At 45.9% G+C, this 26,257-nt stretch overlaps 1 protein-coding gene across 5 annotated transcripts in view; it reads left to right on the forward strand.

Annotated features, from left to right (window-relative positions):
- Nucleotides 1-26,257, forward strand: part of Piezo (piezo type mechanosensitive ion channel component) — a 175,022-nt gene that overhangs the window by 49,498 nt on the left and 99,267 nt on the right. For all 5 annotated transcript variants that reach the window (XM_077686396.1, XM_077686399.1, XM_077686398.1 and 2 more), the window contains 6 exons: nt 1,651-1,840; nt 1,940-2,018; nt 2,381-2,601; nt 5,117-5,265; nt 14,313-14,462; nt 21,112-21,326. In XM_077686396.1, the coding sequence (XP_077542522.1) occupies nt 1,651-1,840; nt 1,940-2,018; nt 2,381-2,601; nt 5,117-5,265; nt 14,313-14,462; nt 21,112-21,326 (1,004 nt within the window). The remainder of the gene's footprint in view (nt 1-1,650; nt 1,841-1,939; nt 2,019-2,380; nt 2,602-5,116; nt 5,266-14,312; nt 14,463-21,111; nt 21,327-26,257) is intronic.

Below are 26,257 nucleotides of genomic sequence, written 5' to 3' on the forward strand. Positions count from 1 at the left end.
GCGCCTTGCAAAACAATATACCTAGTGCACCAGACCACGCGGCCAGAAGTCAGCGATGCCAGAGGCGGAAATATGAAATATGTAATGTATGGCCAGTTTACATTTTTATTTAGTTTTAGCATTTCAAGCAGCTTAGATGACTATTTCTTCTATAGCGCTCGTGCAGTAAGTGTCCCTCATATTCCCACAATATCTCATGTCTAGCGACTGCATTCCTTAGACGGAAAACATTGCAGATGTGTTGTCGTGCTGCTGACCGCTGTGCTACTGCACCCAGCGCAAAAAGTGCCTCCCGCACCCTGTTTTTATGCTGTGCAATAAAATTTTCGGTTGATTTTAATTCCTTCGTACCTATGTTAACTTTGCTGACTCTTCTCCCACCTTCAATTGGACTTAGATTTGTCTACTAGCGTGCCAGTCAGCGAAGCGTCGCATGTGCACTTGTGTGGTGCGACTTGGGTTTAGAGCTTGGTACAGTCTCCAAGATAACAAATTAAAGGCACGTTCTTCCTGGCACAAATGTGCTGTGGCTTAGTTTCAACTGAGCGAATGAGTTACGACGACCCGCTGGCCACCGGCCACCGGCTGGCCACAGGCTGGGCTGACCGATTCTGTCGGAAGGTCGGCGAGCCGTGCAGTAGTGCAGTCGAGCCAAGCCATCTTGTTTTGATGTTATACGAAACATCATAGGAAATGGCCAAGGAGTACGCAGAGAGGAGGGCAGCATTTTCAAATTGATATTTTTCTACTGAATAAAGTCGCGTAAACGCAGTGAGTGCGGTTGAAACATGGCCTAGAGACTCCAGAATACAATTTTTGCTAGTAATCCCACAATGTTTAGTAATCACTTCAGTGTCCCATTAAGCAATTATTCTTGCTGCAAAAGAAAGCAATTAGGCTAGCTGCTGCAGATCGTGTTCTTTTGATTTACAGTTCTTCCCGTCATCTTACCCTTAAATATCAATTATGTTTCGTGAGGTTTTTTCCATTATGCATCTCTGACTTCTTTGATAAGTCCTGTTGAACTACAGTCTAAACCTAAAGAAAACCTTTGACTGTAGGCATACACAACATGGGAGTGTTTCATAAATCGGCGATAATTGCAGCTAACAAGATTAGACCTTACAAATTACAAAATTTTGGTGCAGTTAGGCAAGGACGAAGTGGGCCATTATGTATTGCCTCTTTGTCCTTGTTTAGTTGCACCAGCTGGCTTAGCAGCATGTTTTACTTCGTTTATTTTGACTATGTTGAATAATTATTTAATACAAGATATCTTCAAATTATCTTCCTAGACTCTTAATAAGCTTATTCTTGGTTAATAGCACGTATATTAGCAGTGTATGGGGCTTTATTAGTGAGTGTTGCTATTGTTAGTGTGTAGTCATGTTCTCTCTTTTTTTTTGTAATAAATTTTTCTAGTATTTGCAGTGTCACTGCATTGCCTTCTTAAATTACTGTGTAATGCATTTTATACTGGGCTTTAGAGTATCCCGAGCTACTTGCTTTAAAGCTCGTCATCAATGGTCCATTTCCCGAGATGGATATGAAGTGAAGCAGGGATTTGCTCAACTTGTGGTTGACTTGTTTTCTGATCACTGGACGAGCCACGAAGTGGGTAGTGCTGATGTGCCGTCCTCTGTTTGTCAGCTCTCGCCTGGCGTGCCTGCGGTCTTCGCCTGCCCTGGTGGCCTACGCCGAGCTCCTGTTGCTGCTGCAGTACGTGTACAGCCTCGACCTGACTGACGAAGAGCTGCCGCCTCAGGTTAACGCAGTGAACTTGGCCCAGGTGGGCCTGTTCAAATACGGCCACGACTCGTACCAGCCGCTGGCAGTCAAGGTGTGTGGGAATTGCTGTTTGCGTTTGTGCAATTCCTTGGGTGGGAATGCATCGCTGGAAGTGGTGGTAATGCGTGCTCTTCTCCTCTTGGGGTACCAGACGTTGTACACCATAATGTTCTGGATTACGTTGCGCCAATATGTGGAGCATCAGCGGACGCCTCCTTCTGGTGGAATTGGTGAGTGGCCAATTACGAATGCTGTACATAAGCATGCGAGAGTGGGAGCCCTTGTTAATGTTGAGGAATAGTCTTCTGGGCGCTGCCATTTCTTGCCATTTGAGCCTGAAGTTTCGATACTCTACACTGTAACTGCACAGTGGCCTGAATGGCCAGCACTGTTCTGACGCACTCCCACAGCCTTACGTGTGGGGCTTTTGGCGTCCACAAAGGGGGCAGCGGAGTGCCTGTCATTGCGTTTAGCAAAGTTCTTTGCTGGCCTCTGGTGGGTCCTTGCCACGCACTGTGCCTTCAGAGGACACGGTGCGAGTGGAGTGCCCTTGTGGTCTCTCCTCCTCCCCCTCCCCACCACTGCCCGACAGCTGAGCTGCGGCGCCAGATGAGCATGGGTGCGGCCAGCCTGGGTCCAGGCACGCAGCTGTACGGCCGCCGGCTGGGCAACCTGGTGCAGCAGTGGCTGACGCGCTACTGGATCTGGGTGGTGGCCATCATGCTGATGGTCATATCACTTGGGGGCACCGAGGTGGTCCTCTACCGCATCGCCTACATGCTGCTCTTCCTCTTCTTCATCCTAGTCTTCCAGGTGGGTGCCCTGCACGGCATCGTCCCTCCAAGAGAGGATGGTGCCTCGGACACTTCTCTCGCTCTCTTGCACGTATCTTTGGCACTGCTTTGCCACAAAGCATGAACTTCAAAGCTAACTATGTGCCCGAATGAGTTGCTTGAAAATGTTGTCCTGCTAAGCTTATATATTTTTAAGGTTGTTGCCAAAATAGTATATGGATAGGTTGCTACGTAGTTTGAAACATCGATACCAGATACGTTAGTACGAATCGATTGATACAACATTAATAATAGAGGTGTGTAAATATCAGCTTCGTGTCTGTGAATTGAATACAAATAGCAAAACTGTATGGGAATGGAATATTTTCTAATACAGGTACTTCCATTTTAGTGTGTATAAAGCTTCTAAAACATATCTACAAAACAAATAAACAGCGCAGCTTGCACTTGTAGTGCATGGCTCGAGAAACAGCAGAGCTGGCAGCCCCTCTTCCTTCATCGGAGACCTGGCTGTTGCACCTCGCATGGATTTCCAAACTTGCCGCTGAAGGGTCTGCACGAGTGGCAGGCCCGGATCGTTTTGTCCGCAGGCTTTCACATCTCTCCCAAAGTGGACCACATTAGCACATGCTAAAACCCACGGCAACCAGCTTCGCAAACTCAGTGTCTGTGCTCCCCACTTCAGGCGCGAACCCACATGAACTGGCGAGGAGATGAGCACGCGAGAGATTACGCCACGAGCACTAGCAGAGTGCTTTCGAACGTTGAGCTGGCTGACTCCGGGCGCTCCTCACAAGGCACACACTCACATTTGCTTGGTATTTTTTCTTTTTTGTTTGTTTGTTTGTTTTGGTTTGGTTTTGCAACCTCCTCACGTGGTGCAAGCCCACGTGCAAGCGAAGACGACACCGGATGCTCCTTACGAGACGCGTGCTCGCGTGTGCTCAGCTGGCCCTAGTTTTCTGGTAATGCCCGACGGTGGAACTAAAAGCTTAAACAGCTCTGCTGTTAGGAGTGCTTGCACAGTCGGGACTAAACATCTCAAGGTTCATGTACTAGTGCTTGATGTAAAAATAGTACAAAAATTAAAAACATAATATTGCGACAAGATGATAAAGTAGTGGAACAAGATTTTGGCACATATTGCTATGAACAAATGCAGGTTTCTCAAGCGTACGTATTTGGAATAGAGCAAGTATACTTCACTGGCTGCCATCCCTCCAGTCATTGAAAGGAGGCTAATCATGTCCGTGGTTGGTATGGCCTTACTGCATCCAATGAGGGATAACTCCTTATTTCTCACTCATGTTACAGTATTGACAAGAAACTTCTGTCTTGCTTATAAATTTTACACAGGTAGCATACTACATCTGCTAACATACACCAGAGTTAGCATACTGTCGTTTTGCACAAGATTTATACGTGTTCGGCTTTTTTGCACAGCTTCAGCGGTGTGTGATGAAGCCAACATAAAGGGGCGTGCTGTGCGGTGAAGCTCGAAAGTTTGCATGTCGTGTAGCAGATCCAACTTCTATAGCTCAATTCGTGCATTTCGGATACTTCGAAGAATAAAACTGTGCTGCAAACTAAATGGAATAGCAAACATTCATTGCTAAGCATTAGAAGTTTTGAATATTTGCGCATCTCTAAAATTTAATACTCTTTTTTTAAATAGTAGGCGGACTGCCAGCTAGATCACATTAGGTTAAGAATTCTCCACACTAGAATGTGGTAATTTTCAGATTCATTTGAACACAGAATGGGTCTAGGTTGGCATAATATTTAGTAAGGCTATTTAAAAGCCATTTCATTTGATGTAAAAACACTGTGGTCCTAAGGTGAGCCAGACCCGACGCGGTGGCTCGGTGGCTAAGGCATTGCGCTGCTGAGCACGGGGACGCGGGTTCAATTCCTGGTCGCGGCGGCCACTTTTCTAATGGAGGCAAAAAGCAAAAACGCCTGTGTGTACGAGATTTCGGCGCACGTTAAAGATCCCCAGGTGATCAAAATTAATCCGGAGCCCTCCACTGCGGTGCGCCTCATCGCCTGCGTTGCGCCGACACGTTAAATCCTACAATCAATCTAAGTTTAGCCAGGTGCTATGCCAAGGCAAGATTGTATATAGACTACGTGTATAATGTTTATTGCGTTGAGTATCGTAGAGCAGCTTGCTGCTAAATAAATGGGAAAGTGAAATCTGGGGTTTTTTCACTGGGCACAAGTATTGTGAAATGCATGGAATAAATGATGCAAGGGACTACAGTCAGGGACGCAAAAAAAAAAGGATGGCCTCTTTCTGTTCCTCTGTAGTATTTATATTGACACAAACCCCTAATATTTTAGAGGGAACTCCTTCCTCATTGTACTGTATCCTTGAGTTAATAAGTTTCAACTGTTTCTGAGGGGGCCATTCGGTCCCCTTGATGCTTGTACAGCAGTTGTTCCGTCGGGAGCAGGTGGGGAAGACTTCATTTGCTCGTCAGCTTGCTTTGCAGCCCTGGCCTTCATGGACACTCGTCCTTGTTTCATTGCAGGCTTCGTACCAGCTGTGGATCAAAGTCATGTATGGCTTTTGGTTGACCGTGATCATCTACTCAATGCTGGTGCTTATCCTTATCTATACGTACCAGTTCGAAAAATTTCCATACTACTGGGCGACGTATCTGCATATACCGAATGAAATGTGAGTTCACTATCCATACCAACGTTTTGTTTATATCAGTGGCAATTGTATATCAGTGCCTATGGTCCTGTAAAAATAACCATATCAAAACACTTCCTTTTTTTTTTCTGCATTGTTTGTTGGAGAGTTAAATTCCAATATGGCAAATTCTACTACAGTGGTAACCGTCACAAAGTAGTCTACATTTACCCACGATATAATAAAACAAATCATTTATAATTTCAACATTGAGGAGCCTGAAGACAAATTTTTTTTTCACAGTGCAGTGTTGAGAGGCAAAATTATTGCTGCCGCTTACCACTCATGCCTCCTAATGCGGCGCTGCCAGACTTCATGCTGAGCATGCGGGCGTTGGAGGCAGTGGACAGTGTAGACAGTCACTCAAGACTCTAATGCGAGGCATGCAGCGTACTACTCTATTTGTCGCTTCCTTTTTTCCTTTTTGCCTGCAAGCTGTTTATGAGTGTGCCACCACTCTTTCGTGGCTTTGCGTCTCTTTATCATGTCGCCTTCATCGGGGGTTCACCCTTTCTTCCTCGGGCCTTTTATCTGCTGAGATGCACTGAGATGCATCGGCTGAGATGCACTGATATGCACTGAGCCCACGATACTGATTATATATATAAAAAAAAAGAAACATAGGGAAGAAAAAATAAGTGCAGCCCAGTGTGGCCACAGAACAGTTCTTCCACTGGCAGAGAGTGTGCTGCATGGTACTAGGGTTGGGGTTAAATACCGATCTCCAGGCATTTTCCCTTTTTTATTTGTGCACACAGGGTATTTTGACACCCTGAGCACAAAGGCACAGTCTGTTTTTGCCTGTGGGACCAAAGTTCAAACTTGTCAATATGTTATGCCATTCATTTTTACCCAAATGTTGTTTTATCTACTTGAAAATATTAGAATGCTTGATACCCTTTTGTGCTCCAGAGAGATCATTTACTGCAAATGTGCCACAACAGCAATTTTAGCATTGTTACTGCGAAAGCCCTATAACCATGTTAAATATCAAGCCAGCATATACAGTCTACGGCCGTTACAATGGACTCTCTTAATCCGGAAAAAAACGTCCTCTGTGGCTGAATGGACCTCTCCCGGGGTACGTCATGCGGCGGCCGTGACGTCACGGCGAGCGCACGTGCTGGGTGTGGCCGGGAGGGTGGTTGGCAAAACATTCGGACCCGCGCGCGGCGCGTATGCAGTGAGGCTGCATTAGACACGCGCAAAAGTGGAGTTTGTGTTTATGTGTTCGGTTTTCTGATGCCGGTGGGTTGCTGTGCTCTCGGCTAAGCAAATCGTGCGAGCAAAATCAGCGGCATCAGGCTTTGCCGTGTCTCCAAACAGGTAAATTCGGCAGGTATTGTGGATGCGCGCAATGCGCCGAAGAGGCTAGCAGCCCAAGCAGCGACATCGTCCGCTCTTACTCATAGCAACGTTTCTCATTCTCGAACTTCTGCTGTTCTTCAAAGCGCAGTCATATCGTCTACATTAGCAGTCCGCGCTGATTACTGCCATGAAATGATGCTGTTTATTAACTCTTTCGCTACCGCGCCTATCAAAATCGATCAATTTGATCGATACTTTTGGGAGCGCTTTTTCATAGCGTTCCAGGCGTTTCTCGAACAAGTAAAGCTGTTCGGAGTTAGATCAGAAAATGGCCTTTCAAAATCAGTTTTGTTTTCATTTTTGCAACGGAAACGTGATTTTTGACACGCTTTTGAATCACCTGGGAGTGGAAAAGGGGCGTGGTCATCACGCGTCACGGCTACCAACGAAGAATGCGTGCAACTCGTAATTACTCTGCACCAGCGCTTGTTTTTTGCTATCAGGGCGTGAATGGGGAACTAGCAAACGATTTTCAATCGTCAGGTTCGCGCTCTGACAGTAATAATCCCAGAAATCGGCTGAAAATGTCAAGCAGTGCCTGGTTGCAAAGCTACTTTATGATTTTAGGCAGTTTTATTGCCTTTGCGCAAGTTGTTCTAAGTACTGTGGTAGTTCTACTTACCCCAGGACCATTCGCAAACAGTTTCCAACAGTTTCGGTTTCGTTTCTGCATCGCGAAATTCATATTTAGCGCTACTACGCAGTTACCCAACTTCAAGGCTACCTGCCATGGCGCCTGAAGCGTCCGCGACTGATCCTCGAACAAAGCACGCCGCTCCTGATTTCCCCCCACCCTAACCCGATTTCTGCGATAAGAACTTCAGATGCAAGTCAAAAGGTCACACCCAGTCGCAAGATATCTGTTCCGCCGAAGACAGCGCTTCAAACCGGCCTTACACTGCCAGCTGTTCGCCTTCCTGTTTCGTTTCCATGCGAGGGTATATCCGGGTGTCTAATGTTGCTGCTTAGTTGAACTGTCTATTCGGACGGAGTCTCTGATAAGTTTTTGTACTGTTTCATTTGAAAAATGTTAGGTGGCGCTGCAATAGAGGAGGCTCGTTGTGTTGATCTTTTTTAGCGCGCAACTGCTACTCGGCCAAAGATCGCAGGGCACGTTCTAGCTCATCGTACCTCATTTTTGCGAGCAAGGCTACAATTGCGAGTAAGAATGTGATAATAAAGCTCAGCTTTATGTTTTGAGAGATAACTGACCGTGAACGACAACAAGCATCAGCCACGGCGTTCCGTTTTCAACTTCATGCATGTTTTTTTCCGCATCGCATGCTTGTCCCAAATATTGTGCTCGCTGTAAATGCAAAGTCAGCCATTGACAAGATGTTTTTACGTTATGTGGGGGCAAATTGGTGCCTCTGATAACGTCAAACCGCCAGATTTATTCCAGGGAACCACCCGAAATTTCACATTTTGAATTGGAGGTTGGGCTTCACCGCATGACACGAGCCCCGTGCGTGCTAACATTTTTTTTTTATATCTGAAAAACTGTTCCGCGCAAGTCGACATTTTTTTTAGGGTGTGTTTTTGAAATGTTTCCCTACAAAATGTATATTCTAATTCTTTGCTACTACCGGTGGTTTGATATACACAACTCCTTTTTTATCATTTTTTTTCGGCAACTTGACAAAAATTATGATTTTGATATTTTTTTTCACAACTATGATATATGAAAACCTTTAAAAAACTGGTGTTATTGGAAAGGCCGTTAAATAATCGGCATTTTGTGCTCCTGCAATTAGTGCCTAAATAATGTTTTAGCAGGAAAAAAAATGTTTTCTTGAACCCCTAAAAATTGGTCAATTTTTTGCGGTAGCGAAAGAGTTAACCATCTGCTATCATGTAGTACCAGCAGAAATAGTACCGGGGGTTGGGGTCAGATGGAAACTTTCTTGCTGGTAAATATTGTCATGTTTTGATGAGATAGAGTACTGTATTAAAAATACAATGAATGCCTGACCTGCAATAGCTACGCAAAATAAATGTTTCGAAGAAGTATCCGCGATAGCCGCCTGCCGCCAAATCGACCACGACGAGTTTGGTTGTATGGGGAGATCTGTTCAAGACGAACGAAATTCATTGCTTGTAAATGCAATAAAGTTTTACCTTGATCAATAGTATTATGCCTTGAGGACGCGGCAAAACTGACATGCTTGCCGTGCTCACATGCATGTAGCATCATGCCTTGGGCGTGAGATGGGCCGCTCACGCGTCTCGAAAAAACTCGATATCTGTTGGCCCTAAGTGAACGGACTCAGTGAATGTATTCTTTTGTTGCGGCCTCCCGACGGCGAATTCAGCGGGTGTACAAGGACACTAACTTTAACTATCATGAAATAACGAGTACGGATAATTATTTCAGTGCCACTGTCGCAAGCTATACGCACTAACAATATGTGGCTGCTATGTTACTCTCACAATGGCGATGAGCCGTTTCGCGATTTTACTGGGGAAAAATGTAGCAAAGCAATCGGTCACCTACGTAGAGCACGACATCATCGCGATAATTTTATATATATAATTTTTGGTTTTTGCTCTTTATATTTTTGTTTTGTTGCTGCTAATTTTACTTTTTAATCTTTTCATGCTTTGCCTTCTTTTTAATCTTTTCATGCTTTACCTTTCCTTTCCCCCCTCGACATGAAATCGTTCGTAAGCCACTGTATCCGGGGGACGCAGAGATACCAAGAACAGGGAGCGTATACACTGCCTGAGACAGCGCGCTCAGCTTAAGCGGACCTCGAAAACAACAATGAATGAGCTTTCCTTGGTATGTGTCCTAACATAAAGCATCATAACAAAACATTCTTGGAACGCGTCGCAAACGCACCAATCTTCAGAATGACTCGTTAATGCTGTCACGCACTGATTATCCGAAAGCGTCACTCGTCATATACGAAAGTGTTGCGGAGGTTGTTGGTGCAGAAAGCTACATGGAGGTGCGACGTCCGCAGCTAGGATAGCTAGACCCCCACCTGTAATGTAGGCGGCCAGCGACGGCCCGAACCATCGGCACATCGTTCTTTTCGGGCACCGCGCGGCCAGGCCGGGCCGGCGGCGCAGGCGCGTTCTGCCAACCGAAGCCGCATTTCGCGGCCGCCAGCAGGCGCCACCCGTCGCGCACGTGCGCTTCGTGACGTCACGGTGTTTACATACAGGGAGAGGTCCATTATGCAGTATCAGACTCGAGGGGGGCGGGTATGAGCACTAAAATGGGATGGGTACTTTGACCGATATTGCACATACGTAGTACAAACAATTTGTTCTTTCTACACGCCAGCAACTACTCTGCACAGTGTTCGCACGAGAGCCAAGAATCGCCTAAACACCACTCCCAATGCTTAGCACCAGCATTTGGAAAAGGCCTAGTGCATGCGGTCAAGTGTGTAAAGACGCATGATAAGCTGAGCAAATAAAGCAAGAATATAACTAGAAGCAATTATTAAGCAGCTATAAAAAATCAGTCGTGGCCACCAGAATTAGCTAGGCTCTTTTAAATCCGTGATCCACATCCTCATTCAATGCAAGGCACTTAACACAACACGACACTAACATTTCCCTGAAGTATACAGACGACACATTCCACAGCACCCTTCATACTTTTTAGCCGACGAACCAATGTTTCCTCGTCAACGTGTTTTTAAGTTTCTAGCTGAGGTAAAATTTCTGCAGCTCCTGTCATATCACGTGTAATCATCCTGGCCCTATACACCAGCCATCTCCATTGTCTTTTGTTTTGCGTCACTTTTACGTCTACTCACACGTTTTAGAATTTAGTCTCGTCAACCATTAAATAACTTCTTCTTTGGCGCTCTTTGCCCTTAGTCGGCCTTGCGCCATTAAAACCTAACCATCATCATCATCATATTGTAAATCCCATCGTGACAAGGCAGGTTTCCCGAAACCGCTCGCCAAATAAATCTGATCACTGCCTGACCAGGGTCCGCACAGGTCCTTGAAAACCTTGAAAACCCTTGAATTTAGACGTGTAAATTTCAAGGCCTGGAAAGTCCTGGAATTTTTAAAGGATCCTTGAAAACCCTTGATTTTTCTGGAGAGAACCAATGGCCCTATCTTTTCACAAGAATTTAAAGTGTTTGTCGTGAATTTTAGGGGTTAAAAATGTAAAGAAACGTTGTAACAATCAAGATTCAGTGTATTGCGTGAAATTACGAGTTGTGGATTCTCATTATTACGAGGCAACATTGGGAGAAGCACTCCTCAATTGAATTCATGTCACGATACAATCCCATGAAAGCCGGCTTCTGTTCTCTATCTTGCATGTTCCATCTAGTCTGTGGATGGCCTTTCATTGCATGTTTGCTGTGCCTCATACGCTCCATCTGCGTTTGCTTTTACGTGCAAATGGTGGACGTGCACATAGTTTATTCTGCCTTGCAGGAACACTTGCTGAGTTAATTTCCGCTGATACTCTTGCTGACAAAGCAGGAGATGCAGGCAACATTAACTAAGTTTTGAAATCAAACAGCCTCAGCAAAAACCAAGAAAAAAAGAAAAGCCTGTAAATACATTCTATGAAATAAAAAATAAAGCTGGGGGAGCGTTCATGAACCCATAGCGCCTATCTAAATGTGCAGTAATGTTCTTAGGTATTGGGCAATAACAGAATTTTGCATTGTGTTGAAAAAGTTATAAATAATCCCAGATAAAACATAAGATGGGGACCTTGAAAATGTGTTTTCTGGTCCTTGAAAGTCCTTGAAAACCCTTGAATTTTTGCTTTTGAAGCTCGTACGAACCCTGCTGACGTTCCCCCAAGGCAGCTTCCATATTTTTTTATTTTAGTCTGGCCATTGAAACAGCTGTTACGAAATAATCTGATGATGGACAGCTGTGAAATCGAAAGTTAGACCAGCTGGACTGCGCACGGCCACCGGCAGATTGCGCACAATGAATGGGAACCAACCCCCCTACTTGAGGCATTTCTTACCTTTTTCACCGGACGGAACGGGAATGACGCATGCATGGGAATAATAAAGACCGAACTTCACTGAACCAGAGTTCTTTATTACATAACTGTGACAAGGGCAGACTTGACTCCGGGTGCACCACTTCGCGTATTCGATAGCGCTGTTTTCAATCTCACCAGAGTCGCGTTTATCCACAGCGGCCTTGTTCTTGACGGTCGAGCGGACCCTCTGCTTAGACAGGCCTGTACTTCTGGCGATGTCGGCCTGTTTTTCGCCATGTTCGAAAATGTTAATTTCGCTGAATTTATCCGACAGTGAAATCAGCTACCCTGCCGCTCATGCTGCTGGTCGCAAAAAAAAAAAAAAAAAAGGCCACTGACACTGGCTTGGCTTGGCTTGGCTACGCCAACAACCCAGCTGCCAACAATGTTGCCAGACATAAGTCTTCTTGCCAAACCATACAAAGAAAAAGCATATCGGGTGCTGGCCCCGCTATCAGCATTCAGTCGAAACAATTTTCACCTAAAATTTAGTCTGTTGTAGCCTATAGTGTGCTCTAGCCAGGTCCGTTATGAGTGGAGTGGACTCCATTTAAAATGCATGGGGACCAGACAAACCAACAGAAATGGTCTGTTGTAATCGAAAGTCCATTGTTGCCGGATCCGCTGTAACGAGCGTAGACTGTACTGATATTTTTGCAAAATAAACTGCATAAAATTTTGCACTAGCATAAGAAAGATATTTTTGTGTGTAGTATTGCAATATTCAGTTCATCAGCTTTGAAATGCAGCAAAAATTGTGCTAAGCTGACTAGCTCATCCCAAGCTACTGTAACCGGCAATTGGCGTCGTGGAAAAGCAATTAGTTCTACAAGGCACGAAATTTGTAATCATAGGTGAAAGTGGTCATTTTGGGGGCTTCAGTGTACAACAGCTTTGTCAACACTTATTAAAGGGACCATGCAGCACTTACCATCGACTACTCTGAATGTATTTTGGGGTGAAGTCTATTGTCCAAGCAATCTCCTCCCACAAGAATTATAAAAATCTGGTCACTATCAGCGAAGCTGCATGAGATACAAAATAGTGCATAATCGTTCCCTCTCAACTCGACCGAGTCTACGCACCGAAAGCTGCGCGCTTTCTCCCGGAGAGGGGGACGGCTCGTGGTGTTCTCTTCGGCGGCCTTCAATATGTCACAGGCCAAAGAGTTTTCTCCCTTTCTCCGCAATATGGAGGGGTCTATTTCCAGTATGGTACCACAAAAAAGCAGGTTGCAAGCATGTGCTCAGGCTGTTAGGGATTTTTCGAAGCAGTAAACGTTTGTTGCCGAGTGATCCGGTTGAAAAGGGACTATTGGAGTTCGTCACTCAAACTCCGTGCGCACTCAAAACACAAAAGAAGCACCAAAACTGTGCGTACAGGTTCAGGCATAGAAGAGGTTGGTACAGAGCGCCGATGACGGCGGATCATCACAGGAAATGTGAGAAATAGGCCGCGAAGTTGACCAGCGACAGCCAATAGGACAGCCATGGCTCCAATGACGTCATCTCGGCCTTGCCAGGGGTGCATAATGAGAAAAATTGAATAGAGCGCAGTTGGTTTTTGTGCGTCTTTCACAGCGATTTGCACGCTCACCGCTTTACGTACACGTGTAATATTTGGCTCTGGTATTCCTGGCAGTGTAATCTAAACGTCGCATAGGTTTACTTGCACTGCTCAGTGAGTGTTGCAGGGTTCCTTTAAATACAGCTACAAATAAAAGTACTATATAAAACTGATTTTTTGTTGAATTTTCAGTTTTCAAAACCAGTGTCCCTCCCCCCTTAACTACTATAGGCGATCGTTCATGGGTGAACGATGATTTTCAAACCTCCGCAAAAAGTAAAAACTGCACTATTCGTACAACTGACGCCTTCTGGCGTGTTCAATGGAAACCCCTTTTTCAGTTTCGTGCCATTTGTTTACATTTCTATTGGGTAGATGGCGCTGCGAGTGAAATTTGAACCCAAGGTAGCGGCGAGTAGGGCGAAAAGGGTGTCCTGTTTTACTTTGAGAGTGCAAAGTAAAACAGGACGCCTAGAGCCACTAAATAATCCTTTATGTAGTGACACTAGCACTAGCCATCACAGCTACACTTCCAAAAAATCCAACAAGCGCGAACAACACAAACCCAACGAATGAAAAAAAAAAAAAAGCATGGCGGGTGGGCCGGGATCATTTTTTGCAAGGGGGGATGTCGACGGCTCGCCCTACATGCATGTCTACATGGCACAGATACAATAGGGAGAGCAAGATGAGTAAGGGGCAAGAGCCGCCCACTGCCCATGAGCAGCCGGGCTAAACCATTTTGCCCGGTGCGCCGGCGGAATTTCTCCTCCGCCCTGAGGGAAAGCCAACTTGGGGCACATTTGGCGTTCAATATATTGGTTGTCGCTGGTATTTTTGTTTGATATAGCGTATGTTTTGCAGTATATTCTCATTGTAAATGTATCGTGTCCAGAAATAGTTTGATATAGTCTGCTTCGACTGCGCTTCCAAACTGTTGTGAATGGGTGCTTACAACTGGCAAATAAACGAGTATTGTTTGTGCATGCTGGGTAGGAAATCTCCATAAATGGAAGTTCAGTGTAACGATGTTTAATGCCGATTGTAGCAACTTTGTAATGGTGAGGTATGCAACATTTGTGGTAGAAGAAAACGTTTTCTTTTTTTGCAGCCAAAAAGACATCGGCTTGGAGGTGTACCAGTCTGACCCGGGTACACTCTTTCTTAAGCTGCTTACACCAACCTTCTTTCTCATAATCACTATCATCCAACTGCACTACTTTCACCAGGAGTTCATCAAGCTCAACGAGGACAATTACAGGTACGCAGCCACTTCCTTCCTTTTTTTTTAACTAACATTTTAGGGAATTTAAATTCATGCACAGCTTGCGTGGGCTCTAGCTCTGTCAGTAGTGTGCAATGCTGGAAAAGCTTGGCTGCAAGATTTCTTGTAAAAGACCACAAAATTTTTTTGGAGAATGGCATGAAGCACGTTTGGAAATGTGCAAAATTATTTCAGGGCTAGTCCCATTAACAAAGGCAGTGTAAGGACACTGTTGTTTTACTGACACAGAATCTGGATGGAGGTGATGAATGTAAACCGTCAACACTCATAAATTTGACTCCTGTTAATTAAACTGATTTTAACTCTTTTGCGACTGCAGAAAAATGGCCGATTTTGTGTGCTTCCAGAAAAATTTTTTTTCTCTTGAACCACTCGCCACATTTAGCATTGCTATGCATGAAATTGTAGCTTATATATTTCTCTTTCAAGCACATAACAGTTTCGTGAAAGGTGTAGTTATTGACAGCTTATTGGTCAACGAAACAAAAAAAAAGTGCGAAAAAGCATACACGGAACACAGATAGGTGATTTTAATGAACCTAAAAATTATTTTAATTCTAAGCTATACGAAATGTTACTACGTTCCTAAGCTGTGATTCATGTATACATCAATTTTTTCAAAAAATTAAAACGAGCGCAAAGGACGAGGACAGAGAAACACAGTAGACTGGACGAGCGCTTACTACCAACTAGTTTATTTCCAAACCCTTCTCTGCATCAAGCCAACAACAGTGGGATAAAGAAATAAGCAACAAATTACATGTCATTAAACCTAAAATTGAAAAACCTCCCTCTGAGAAACATGCTAGATCAATAGAAGTGGCCTTATGCAGACTTAGAATTGGCCACACACACATCACACATTCTTACCTTTTGACTGACACAAACAAGCCACGGTGCCATCGATGTGGAGGGCAGCTATCTGTCTTTCATGTGCTTATTGAATGCAAGATGTGCAACATTGAAAGGAAACGTCACTTTATTGAAGTTTACACATATAATATTCCCTTGCACCCTTCGTTATTTCTTGCAGACCATCCCATGTTCTCTTACAAAAAAGTTTTTAGCTACCTTGCAGGCGTAGATTTTTTAAAGCACATATCTTATTGCCCATAACCTCACCTGTGCTCATGACGTGTTGCAAAACAGTGGCGGGACCTGAGGCTTTACACCTTAGGTGCCTGGACTCACTGTGTTTTAATGTGACCCTATATAGGCACCCTTTCTCTTAGTATACTCATTATGTTTTAACATGGCCCTATACACCATTTCTCTTAGAAAATTCGTAATCTAGTGCCTTTATTACAAATCTTTCTCATCTCATTCACGATCGTCATGGCGCTCTTTGCCTTTGTCGGCCTTGCGCCATTAAACCTGAAATCATCATCATTCTCTGCATCAAGCCACATTCGCTGCTACTGATTACGGCATAATAGGCGAAACACGCTCTCCCGCAAACACACCGACGTCTGACTGACACAATCTGTGCCCCTCTTTTTGATATAATATGCCTCCAAAAGTTCTCGTACCACCGTGTCTCTGCTGCGACCCAGCACCCTCAACTCGTGAAGAAAAGGCACGCATTTACATTCTGCGCAATGCGCAGGAAGATTCGCACCACTATCACTTGTGAGTGATAGCTCATGTTCACGGGCCCGGTCGTTGGCACACCGGCCGGTTTGTCCTATATAGGACTTGCCACAGTCCAGTGGCAACTCATAAACAACAGACACTGTACAATCCACATAGTGCCTGGTGTGCTTCTTACCACAAGCCGCCCCTTTTCTTGCATCGCCAGGGATGCGCGCACACAACTTCGACAGCTTTCGCGGCGCTGTCTTTTCGGCCTTTCCGAAAAAAACGACAGGGACATTGTGCCTGCTCGCCACCATCTTAAGGTTATGTGTCACCTTGTGGATATATGGTATCACCTCGGGCCTCTCGGTGCTCTTTTGCCTTTCTTTTTCCCTCACCCTGCCTTTTAGTTTCTGCAGCAGGGATTTCGCAGTTGCCACCAGAATGGTATTTGGATACCCTGACGACCGCAACCTCTGAATCTGTTGGTGAAAACTGGTGGGGGCTGCATGTTCACAAGACTTTTGGGGGGCGGACAGAACGTAGCAATTGCTCGTTTTACCATCTTTGAGTGGGCCGAATTGAACGGCAGCAGTGGTTTGCGGGAGCGTGGGTTGTACGCCCAGCATACATGAGTTTGCAGCGCAGAAAGCTTAAGATCTAGAAACTGAGTGCCCCTCGGCAGGCAGCTCGTGTGGGAAAGCCGAGCCTTGTCCCATCCCATTAAAGGTGTCCAACACGTCATTAAAACCATCACTAAAATCGGTAAAATCCAGCTTCCTAAAAACAACTAAAAATTGTCTTCATATATAAACACCTTAAGCACTTTGCTTCCATTAAAAGCACTGTCCAGACGTCTATTCACAGTGGACAAAAAAATATTGCAGAGTACCGGTGCCACACATGACCCAATGCAGATACCTCGTTTCTGAACATATAACTTGCTGTCAAAGGACACGACCGTGGCACTTAAATAAAACTCCAAGAGGGACATGTAGTCGTCAACGCATATTCCAGCACTATTTTAAAACGATATGTCTCCATTCTCTTCAATGCACTCTCTAACAGCAACAAACAATTCATTGTGTGGAATGGAGTAAAAAAGGTCTTTTACATCCACCAAAAATAAATACCCTATAGAAACATTGTCACGTACATCGAGCGAATTTCTTGTCGCAAAGGGGTCCTCGGTGGTCAAACCACCTGAATGTTTCAGCAGGTACTGGCTAACGTGCAGCTGCCAGGAACCCTTCTCGCTAACAATCGACCGAAAGGGTACCCCATCTTTATGAGTCTTCGCAGTAAAGAAAATCGATAGACAATTACCTTTGCTCCCAGAAATGTTCTTTGTGAGCTTCTTCAGCTCAAGCTGGTTACACCTTGTCACGGCCTCAGTCTTTGCTTTAGCCAAGCTGGCTTTTAAGGGAACAAAGTTCTTTGAAATCACCACGGCAACTTTCTCACTGAAGCAGTCAGATTACAGGACGACAAAACCCCCTTCCTTGTCGGCTTGAAGAAGACGCAGGTTGTTATCGTTGAAGAAGTGCACAAGTCTCCCTGTTGATAACGTTCTCTGCTGCGGCGGCTTCTTCCGGGTAGGGGCTAAAAGGCTGTCGACTCCCTCCAGGAGGCACCGTTCCTGCTGCTCCCTGTTTGTCTTGTTCGCCACTCGTCTGTTGATAGCGAGCAGTTCGTGTGCGGGGACACATGGCTCAAGGCATTACTTGGGTCCTTTCTTCAAAACGCCAGCGACCTCGTCAGGAACAATGACATCCCCGAAAACAACCGGCTCATGAGGTGCTTCCGGCTTCTTCTCGTGTCGTCTAGGTAGATGCACCAGGGTGCTATGCCAAAGAAACTCTGTGCATTGCGCCGCTTGTTGTCACCATGAGTGTAATAGGCTTCCACCTACCACGTCTCCACCTTTTCCGTAGCAGGCGACACGAATCAGGTTGTGGAGCATCCTCAGCTGTCTCCCAACTTCAGAGCGGATGATCTGGCACACGCGCTTCGCATGGTTGAGTGAAGGCTTCACAACCCCGAACAATTCATTAACCTCACTGGGAACAAGGCCTTTACACGGCACGAAGCAACGGCAATGTGGCTTACTAAAACGGCTGGGTCGCTGATGTGGGAAGGAGTAGAGAGAAAAGGGCCCACTGTAGAAGAAAGATAAGTTGATAGAATGCTTTGTTGGTCGAGTTGGTTCATGGCTTCAAAAAATTAAGACGAGCGCAAAGGATGAGGACAGAGAAACACAGTAGACTGGACGAGCGCTCACTACCAACTAGTTTATTTCCAAACCCGTCTCTGCATATAAACGCCAACACAACAGAGGTGTGCCTGCGCACAGAACACAGGTTTTAAAGACGTGTTGGACACTTTTAATGAGATGGGACAAGGCTTGGCTTTCCCACACGAGCTGCCTGCCGAGGGGCACTTGCAGTTTCTCGATCTTAACTTTCTGCGCTGCAAACTCATGTATGCTGGGCGTACAACCCACGCTCCCGCAAACCACTGCTGCCGTTCAATTCGGCCCACTCAAAGACGGTAAAACGAGCAATTGCTACGCTCTGTCTAAAATCCGCCCTCCAAAGGTCTTGCGAACATGCGGCCCCCACCAGTTTTCACCAACAGATTCAGAGGTTGCGGTCGTCAGGGTATCCAAATACCATTCTGGTGGCGACTGCGAAATCCCTGCTGCAGAAACTAAAAGGCAGGGTGAGGGAAAAAGAAAGGCAAAAGAGCACCGAGAGGCCCGAGGTGATACCATATATGCACAAGGTGACACATAACCTTAAAGGGACCCTGCAACACTTGCCATCGACTACTAGTAATGTATTTTGGGATAAAGTCTATTGTCCCAGAAATCTCCTCCCGCAAGAATTATGAAAATCCGTTCACAATTAACGAAACTACGCGCGATGAGAAATCGCGCATAATCGTTCCCTCTCAACTCGACCGCGGGCAACGCGACGAAAGCTGCGCGCTCTCTCCCGGAGAGGGGGGCGGCTCGCGGCGTTCTCTTCAGCGGCCTTCGATATACCACATGCCGGGTAGTTTTCTCCTTTTCTCCGCAACGCGGAGGGGCCTATTTCCGGTCTGGTGCCACAAAAAAGCAGGCATGGGTGCCTGCTCGCAAGTGCGCGCTCGGGCTGGTAGGGCGTTTTTGAAGCAATAAACGTTCGTAGTCAAGTGGTCCCGTTGAAAGGGAAGTATTGAGCTCATCACTCAAACTCCGCGCGCACTCAAAACACAAAAGAAACGGCAAAACTGTGCCTACAGGTTCAGGCATAGAAGAGGTTCGTACACAGCGATGACGACGACGGAAATGGGAGAATCTAGCCGCGAAGTTGACCAGTGACAGCCGATCGGGCAGCCATGGCCTATGTGACGTCCCTTAGGCCATGCCAGGGGTTGCATAATGAGGACAACTGAAGAGAGAGCGGTTGGTTTTTCCGCGCCTTTCACATCGACTTGCGCGCTCACCGCTTCACGTGCACGTGTAATATTTGGCTCGGGTATTCCTGGCAGTGTAATCTAAACGTCGCGCAGGTTTACTTGCACTGCTCAAAGAGTGTTGCAGGGTCCCTTTAAGAAGGTGGCGAGCAGGCACAATGTCCCTGGTGATGCAAGAAAAGGGGCGGCTTCTGGTAAGAAGCACACCAGGCGCTATGTGGATTGTGCATTGTCTGTTGTTTGAGTTGCCACTGGACTGCGGCAAGTCCTATATAGGACAAACCGGCCGGTGTGTCAACGACCGGGCCCGTGAACATGAGCTATCACTCACAAGTGATAGCGGTGCGAATCTTCCTGCGCATTGCGCAGAATGTAAATGCGTGCCTTTGTTTCATGAGTTGTGGGTGCTGGGCCGCAGCAGAGACACGGTGGCACGAGAACTTTTGGCACGAGAACCTCTGTTGTGTTCATGTTTATATGCAGAGAAGGGTTTGGAAATAAACTAGTTGGTAGTGAGCGTTCATCCAGTCTGCTGTGTTTCTCTGTCCCCATCCTTTGCGCTCGTTTTAATTTTTTGAAGCCATGAACCAACTCGCCCAACAAAGCATTTTATATACACCAATGCTGTACACCAAGTTCTGGATTTTTGCGGGCCCACCAACCTAGCGGCCCTGAGGGCTGTGCCACTCCGCGAAGCCACTTGAGTCAGTTGGTCTCTCTAATATATGTATCCAAGCATACCTGTTAACGTTCTGACACAAAATCCTTATCACTGCAGCGCTAAAATACAAGAAAAACAAATTTTGCGCTCTTGAGAAACAGCATGCGTCGCTTCGAAGCGCTAATTTTACACAAGTGCTAGGTTGTCTTGAAGGTGATAACGCGATACAACGTGGTGCATTTGGCAAAATATCCCCGCCACACGTTGTCTAGACTCTACACATGAAAGTAATGCCGCAGTCGTCAGATATTAGGAACATTTTGTTCATAAATACAGTGCGAAGTCAAAAACGAACCTTCCCGGCAGCACCTGTCAAAGTCTGAGGCTGTTGATCGGGAGAGTCTTCATCAGAACTAAAATCTGAAGAATCCACATCGTTGCTGGAGTCATCACTGCTGCTGGGGTAAAAAAAATCAGCAGCAGTGGCCGAAGTCCCTGAAACAGCTGTCCGCTTTTGCATAGTACATACGATGGGGCATTGGCCAGGAATGGATTGGAGCTGCAAGCTAGGGATGCTGGCCTTTTTGCTTGCACGCTCGCTCCCCCTTGCTTACCTGTCGTGCCGACTTGTTCAGTTGCAAAGTTCATTCTCGCATTTCTCGGGTACAACTTGCTCGGGGAAAGGTTAGCTGCAGTTTTTAAAATGTGGACCTCCTTCATGGGTCGTTCAGGGCTAGGTGTACTTTAGACAGCATGGTTCCAACTTCGGCAAAGAACAAGGCATTTTGCTCCCCACGGCAAACTTTGGCCTTGCAATAAACAAATGTTGTGACAAGTAGGGGTTTAGAGCATGCCAAAAAGTGCTTTTTTAACCTCTTGGGTAGAGAGTTTAAGGGACTCAGCTGCAGTTGACGTATGTGTGCACTGCAGCACACCCAACTTGAACGAGATGGCTCCAGCCACTGCTGCAGAAGCAAGGCAACCTTCCCCAACGCAGCCAGAAGATGTGACCATAGCGGTGGAGGCACCACCTGCCACCCCAGTGCGCCGTCACTCCGAGGGCGAGGAATCGGACGAAGTGGCCACCCCAGCCACAGTGGTGCCTAGTACCAAGGCACAACAGCCGGGTGACGCCTCTCCCAAAAGTAAGCAGCCCCCCACACACGCAGAGTGCTTTAGTTGCATCCTGGTACATTTTCCTGCACAAGAGTTGTCATTGTAGGCATTCTTGCCTTTTAGATTGCTCTGCTGCAGTGACATAGGCTTTGGCATGCGGTTTGAAACATCCAACCCATTTCCTCACTACCCATTTTCTCACTAGCCTAAACACTAAAGCTTCATTGTAATGAAAAGTTACCAGTGATATTTTTTGTTCATCCCGGTGACATCGTTATAACAAAGGTTCGGTCCCTTTGCAAGCATGCATTTTGTTGGTGGGAAGTCATGAACTGTACGAAAAGTTTGTGCAACCCCTCCTAAAATAAAATCCTGGCTGTGCTGCGCCATTATAGCAAAACTTGTCACAAGTCATCTCGTGTATGATTTTCAAAGGTCACTATGTAATGTGTGTTAATATAATGTAGTACATAGCAGAGGCTTTTGCTTTTTGAAGAATAGAAATATGAAGGATTGAGTGTAAAAGTTGGAAGTACCTTGACAGCTGATAAGTAGGCTTTCTTGTCAGGTTAATCCATGACTGACCAATTCATAGCCTTTGAATCTTAACGTGAAACAAGTTCGCAAGCGATGCTGTGTATCCATGCTTTTTGGCTTGATTGAAAAAAGCATGTGGTACTTCCTGAGAATTTGGTATCTCTCTCAATCGGAAATTGTTTGGTATGCTACCAGGAAATGAACACATTAGAAACTTACTTTTCAGGTAAAAGTTTGGGTAGTGCTATATAATGCAGATGTGCAAGAAAATTGTGTGCCCCAGGGCAGAGTATTGAGTCACATTCTTTTTACCACCAAGATGACTACTCTTGGAAGGGCAGTGCCACATAGAATAATTTTTTATTCAGTTTTGGTTTCTGTAATCTACCTGTGAATGGCAAATACAACTTGGTGTTAACAAACTTGCAACGTGAGCTGTTAAGAACAGTTTAAGGGTCATTCCTGAGAAAGCACTTTCTCCATTTGTCCAGAACCTACTGTGCAAAGTAATTAACTGAACAGCCAACCTCATAAAAAGTTTTTTGGCGTCCTGCTGGACGAAAAGCTTACATTTATTTTGCACATCAAACAACTAAAAAATAAATGTGTAAAGACCATGGACTACTGTCGCACAAGTTGTATTGTAACATGGTTTCATGTAACATGAATTCAGAAAGACCTAAAATAACCGCTTTTGTCACTCATTGGCTTTTGGTGCCCTTATGCCATTAAAGGGATGATGAAGTCAAAATGCATGTTTGATTTATGCAAAAGATTGCCTTGTTAGAATAACACTGACACCACTTTTAATCCAGACTCCGCTCAAATAAGCTATATAATTAGGAAGAAAGAGAATGGCCATGCAACTCACTAGCTCATTTCTTGCAAGAACCTATGATGTAATATGGGCAGCTGCGCAATTCGTTGAGGCCGGCAAAAGCAAACTGAAGTTAGGCAGGGCTTATAAGCCTGCACAACAAATTATTTGCACTTAAATTTAGTGCATATTCTTTTAATAGCAGTAAGAATGGTGGGGTAAACGATAGAAGTTACGAACACACACGTTAACATAAAAGCACCAGTGCATTCTGCGCGTACTATACGTCTTATAGCTGCACAGTAGTCCGGCACTTTTGGGTTGCCTCCCCCAACACTGGCCAGTTGGCATCCCATTTTGTCGAGCTAACCCAATGTTTCACGAAACGATTACTATCAACTGTAACAAAAATAAGCCAGGTGCAAATCCAGTCAAAAGCATAGCAAGTGCAGACAGTGGGCTTGAGAGGTATTGTGCCGCCATCTAGAGGGTGGGCGGTAAACGAAGCAAGGAAAGACATTTCGTCATCCACTGCAGCCATAGTCAGCATACTTAACATTCGCTTCAAATACCTGCCCTGGATACATCATCGCTGATGTCAGGAAACATACGATTTAGCAGGAAAATTAAAATTTTGGCTTAAATTGTGTAGTTTCTCTGAATAAAGCATTGTTTGCTGCTGGACAAGCACTGGGGGTACTATAAAACACCTAATCTTTCGAGTAAAACAAACTTGTATTTTGTCTTCATGGCCCCTTAAAATGCGTACAGTAGAACCTCGATATAGTGAAGTGGCTCAGACCGCAAAAAGAGTTTGATGGGCACGGGCGGTTCGACCAGGCTCAGAGAAAAGGCCCTGGGGGAGCCCCTGTGCCCAGTTCTGTGCCTCTGTGGGAGCGAAGGGTCTCCCTGGAAGGAGGAGGGTGCTCGCAGGCTGAAATGGCAGGCCGGCGCCTTGGCCGGCAGGGAAGGGCGTGCCACATCTCAAGCGAGAGCCCACGACACTCAGCGCACTCCTTGCCGTTGACGGTGGCTGCCCCGTCAGCGGCGGTGACCTACTAGCTCTAAGCAAGGCAGACATGGGAACAGATGTGTTCCCCACAAACTTGATGAAAAAGTGGTCGGCTCAGTATTGATCAAATGTTGAGTCAAAGCCATTTGAATTTTTGTTCTTTGCCTTTACCAGAAATGAAAATCTGCGAATAAATGATGTTTGACTCTACAAATCTGCTCCTAAACAGACTTGCACTGCTCTAAAATTTGCCTTTTGGTGGTGCTCCAAGGCTGCACTAAAATGAGCCTTTTGGAGCAGCTCAGGGAGCAGTAAAAGGGGCAAGCCCACTTCTCTACCCCTGTGAATGTAAAATTGGGACCTTGGTTTACTTTCACTGTATCGATATCTTCTATATGCAAGTTCACTATATCAATGTTCTACAATAGCTTTTTTTCCCCCCAGTTAAAAGCAATGCCTGCTACTAATGTAAGAGCTGGATCTCCTGATAACAGACTAATGTGGGGAGTGGACAGCTTGCTGACTGTGAAATAACTTCGGGGAACCACTCGCTGCCCTTTAAGCTGCTCAGTATTCTCCCATGGCCATTTTTAAGAGCAAAGCTGTTTAGCAAATTGTAATTTTTTGTGTCCACAGTTAAAAATACCAAGAAATTGGCAAGAGCGCGCAAATGAGAACAGGCCTCGCGGCAACCACTTTGCAGTTAACAAAACAAGAAAATGCGTAGTGCTCGTGTGTGCGTGCTTCGCAACGACCGCCCAGCGTCCCCTGCGCACGTTTTTCAAGCCAAGCATACCCACTTAGGGAGATTAGCCAACCTTGTGGCGACCGCTCACCAGTTAAACGAACCAAGAAAATGCCGAGCACTCGTGTGTGAATGCGTCTCGGCGACCGCCCTGAGTCCCCGGCGCACGTTACTCAAGTCAAGCATGCCCACTTATAGAGTTGGCCAAGATTGGCCAAAAAAACTCCAGCTTTCGCCGTAATCGTGGACAACTTGCTCAGAACAAGACTTCCAGCGTCCGCCATATTCGTGGCAACACTTGCTCAGACCGAGAAAGACACGCCATAGCCTGTCTTTCTGTGATATTCACTGGAAGGGATTTTTTTTATGGCCGCGCGGCCCCATTAGGGCTAGCTGCCCGGCGCCGCTACAGACAAGGGAAAGCCACCTCAGCAGTAAAGCCGCATGAGCATGTGCACGAGCCCTTGCACATGCGCAGTGTGTGCAGCGCGCACTTCCCCATTGGCGATCACGGCGCGCAGCTGGCTTCCCCCCACCGGCACCTTCCTCCCCCTCTGGAGACCCTTCTCTCCAAACCGAGGTTACATCGAAAGCAGGATTGTCCTGCTTAGGGCTTTTCCTGCGAGGTCTGGAACTGTGTGGGTCGGACAAAGGAGCTGGTGTTCCTCGACCCCGAAACGAGGCAAGTCTCCCCTCAGGAGACGAGCCGAGTCGGCGGCCACGGACGGCTTACCGAGCTCGTGGGGACTCGTCCCCCGCCCAAGTTCGGGACAGCCTGTCCAGTGTGTGTTCCATATTATGACCGAGCAATAAAGCCTGGTTTATCGACATCGCCTGTGTGTGGGCACATCATTGGCACCTCCTGGTGAGCCCAATGAACCCTTGGCGGCGGTGCCGCGGTGGGGATTACAGTTTTGGTTCTCGTGCTCTAGCTCACTAGCCGGGTAATACGGTCCATTTGTAGCTGCACCCCCCACACTTTATTTGTATTAAAAAAAAGAAAAAGCACATTACAGCTTTAATAGAAATGCACAGGGTGAGTTTAATTTAATTCTTGAAATAAGAAAAGATTGTATGAGACCTTGGTGCAAAATAAAGACTTCTCATCATCATCACCACCACCACCATCAGCCTATCTACGCCCACTGCAGGGCAAAGGCCTCTCCCATTATTCTCCAATTACCCCGGTCCTGTGCCAACTGTGACCAATTTATCCCCGCAAACTTCTTGATCTCATCTGCCCATCTAACTTTCTGCCGCCCCCTGCAACGCTTGCCTTCTCTAGGGATCCACTCTGATACCCTTAATGACCAGCGGTTATCTTGCCTTCGCATTACATGCCCTGCCCACGTCTATTTCTTTTTCTTAATCTCTACTAATATGTCCTTAACACGTGTTTGTTCCCTGACCCACTCCGCTCTCTTCTTGTCCCTTAATGTTACACCTATCATTTTCCGCTCCATTGCCCGCTGAGTCGTTCTCAATTTAAGTTGAACCCTCTTAGTGAGCCTCCAAGTTTCTTCCCCGTAGGCGAGTACCGGTAAGATGCAGCTGTCATACACTTTCTTCTTCAGGGACAATGGTAGGCTGCTACAGTCGAACACGGATATATCGAACTCCAAGGGGATCGCGAAAGAATTCGATATATCAATAATTCGATATAAAAAATACGCCTATCTGAAGATTATCTGACAACTCCGCACATCACTGAGAGTTTTCTGAAGTCGTGGAAAACGGTAGTTTACCGTTTTGACCGTCAAAGCACGGAAAATTTGAACCGCAGCATGATGATCACCGCACTTTATTTATCATTGAAATGTCTCTGAGCTTCGCTTGTTTTTTCTTCTGC

The sequence above is a fragment of the Haemaphysalis longicornis genome, unplaced genomic scaffold (assembly GCF_048455015.1).
Source record: "Haemaphysalis longicornis isolate Haplotype H1 unplaced genomic scaffold, Haemaphysalis longicornis Haplotype H1 scaffold_1, whole genome shotgun sequence".
NCBI classification, from domain to species: Eukaryota; Metazoa; Arthropoda; class Arachnida; order Ixodida; family Ixodidae; genus Haemaphysalis; species Haemaphysalis longicornis.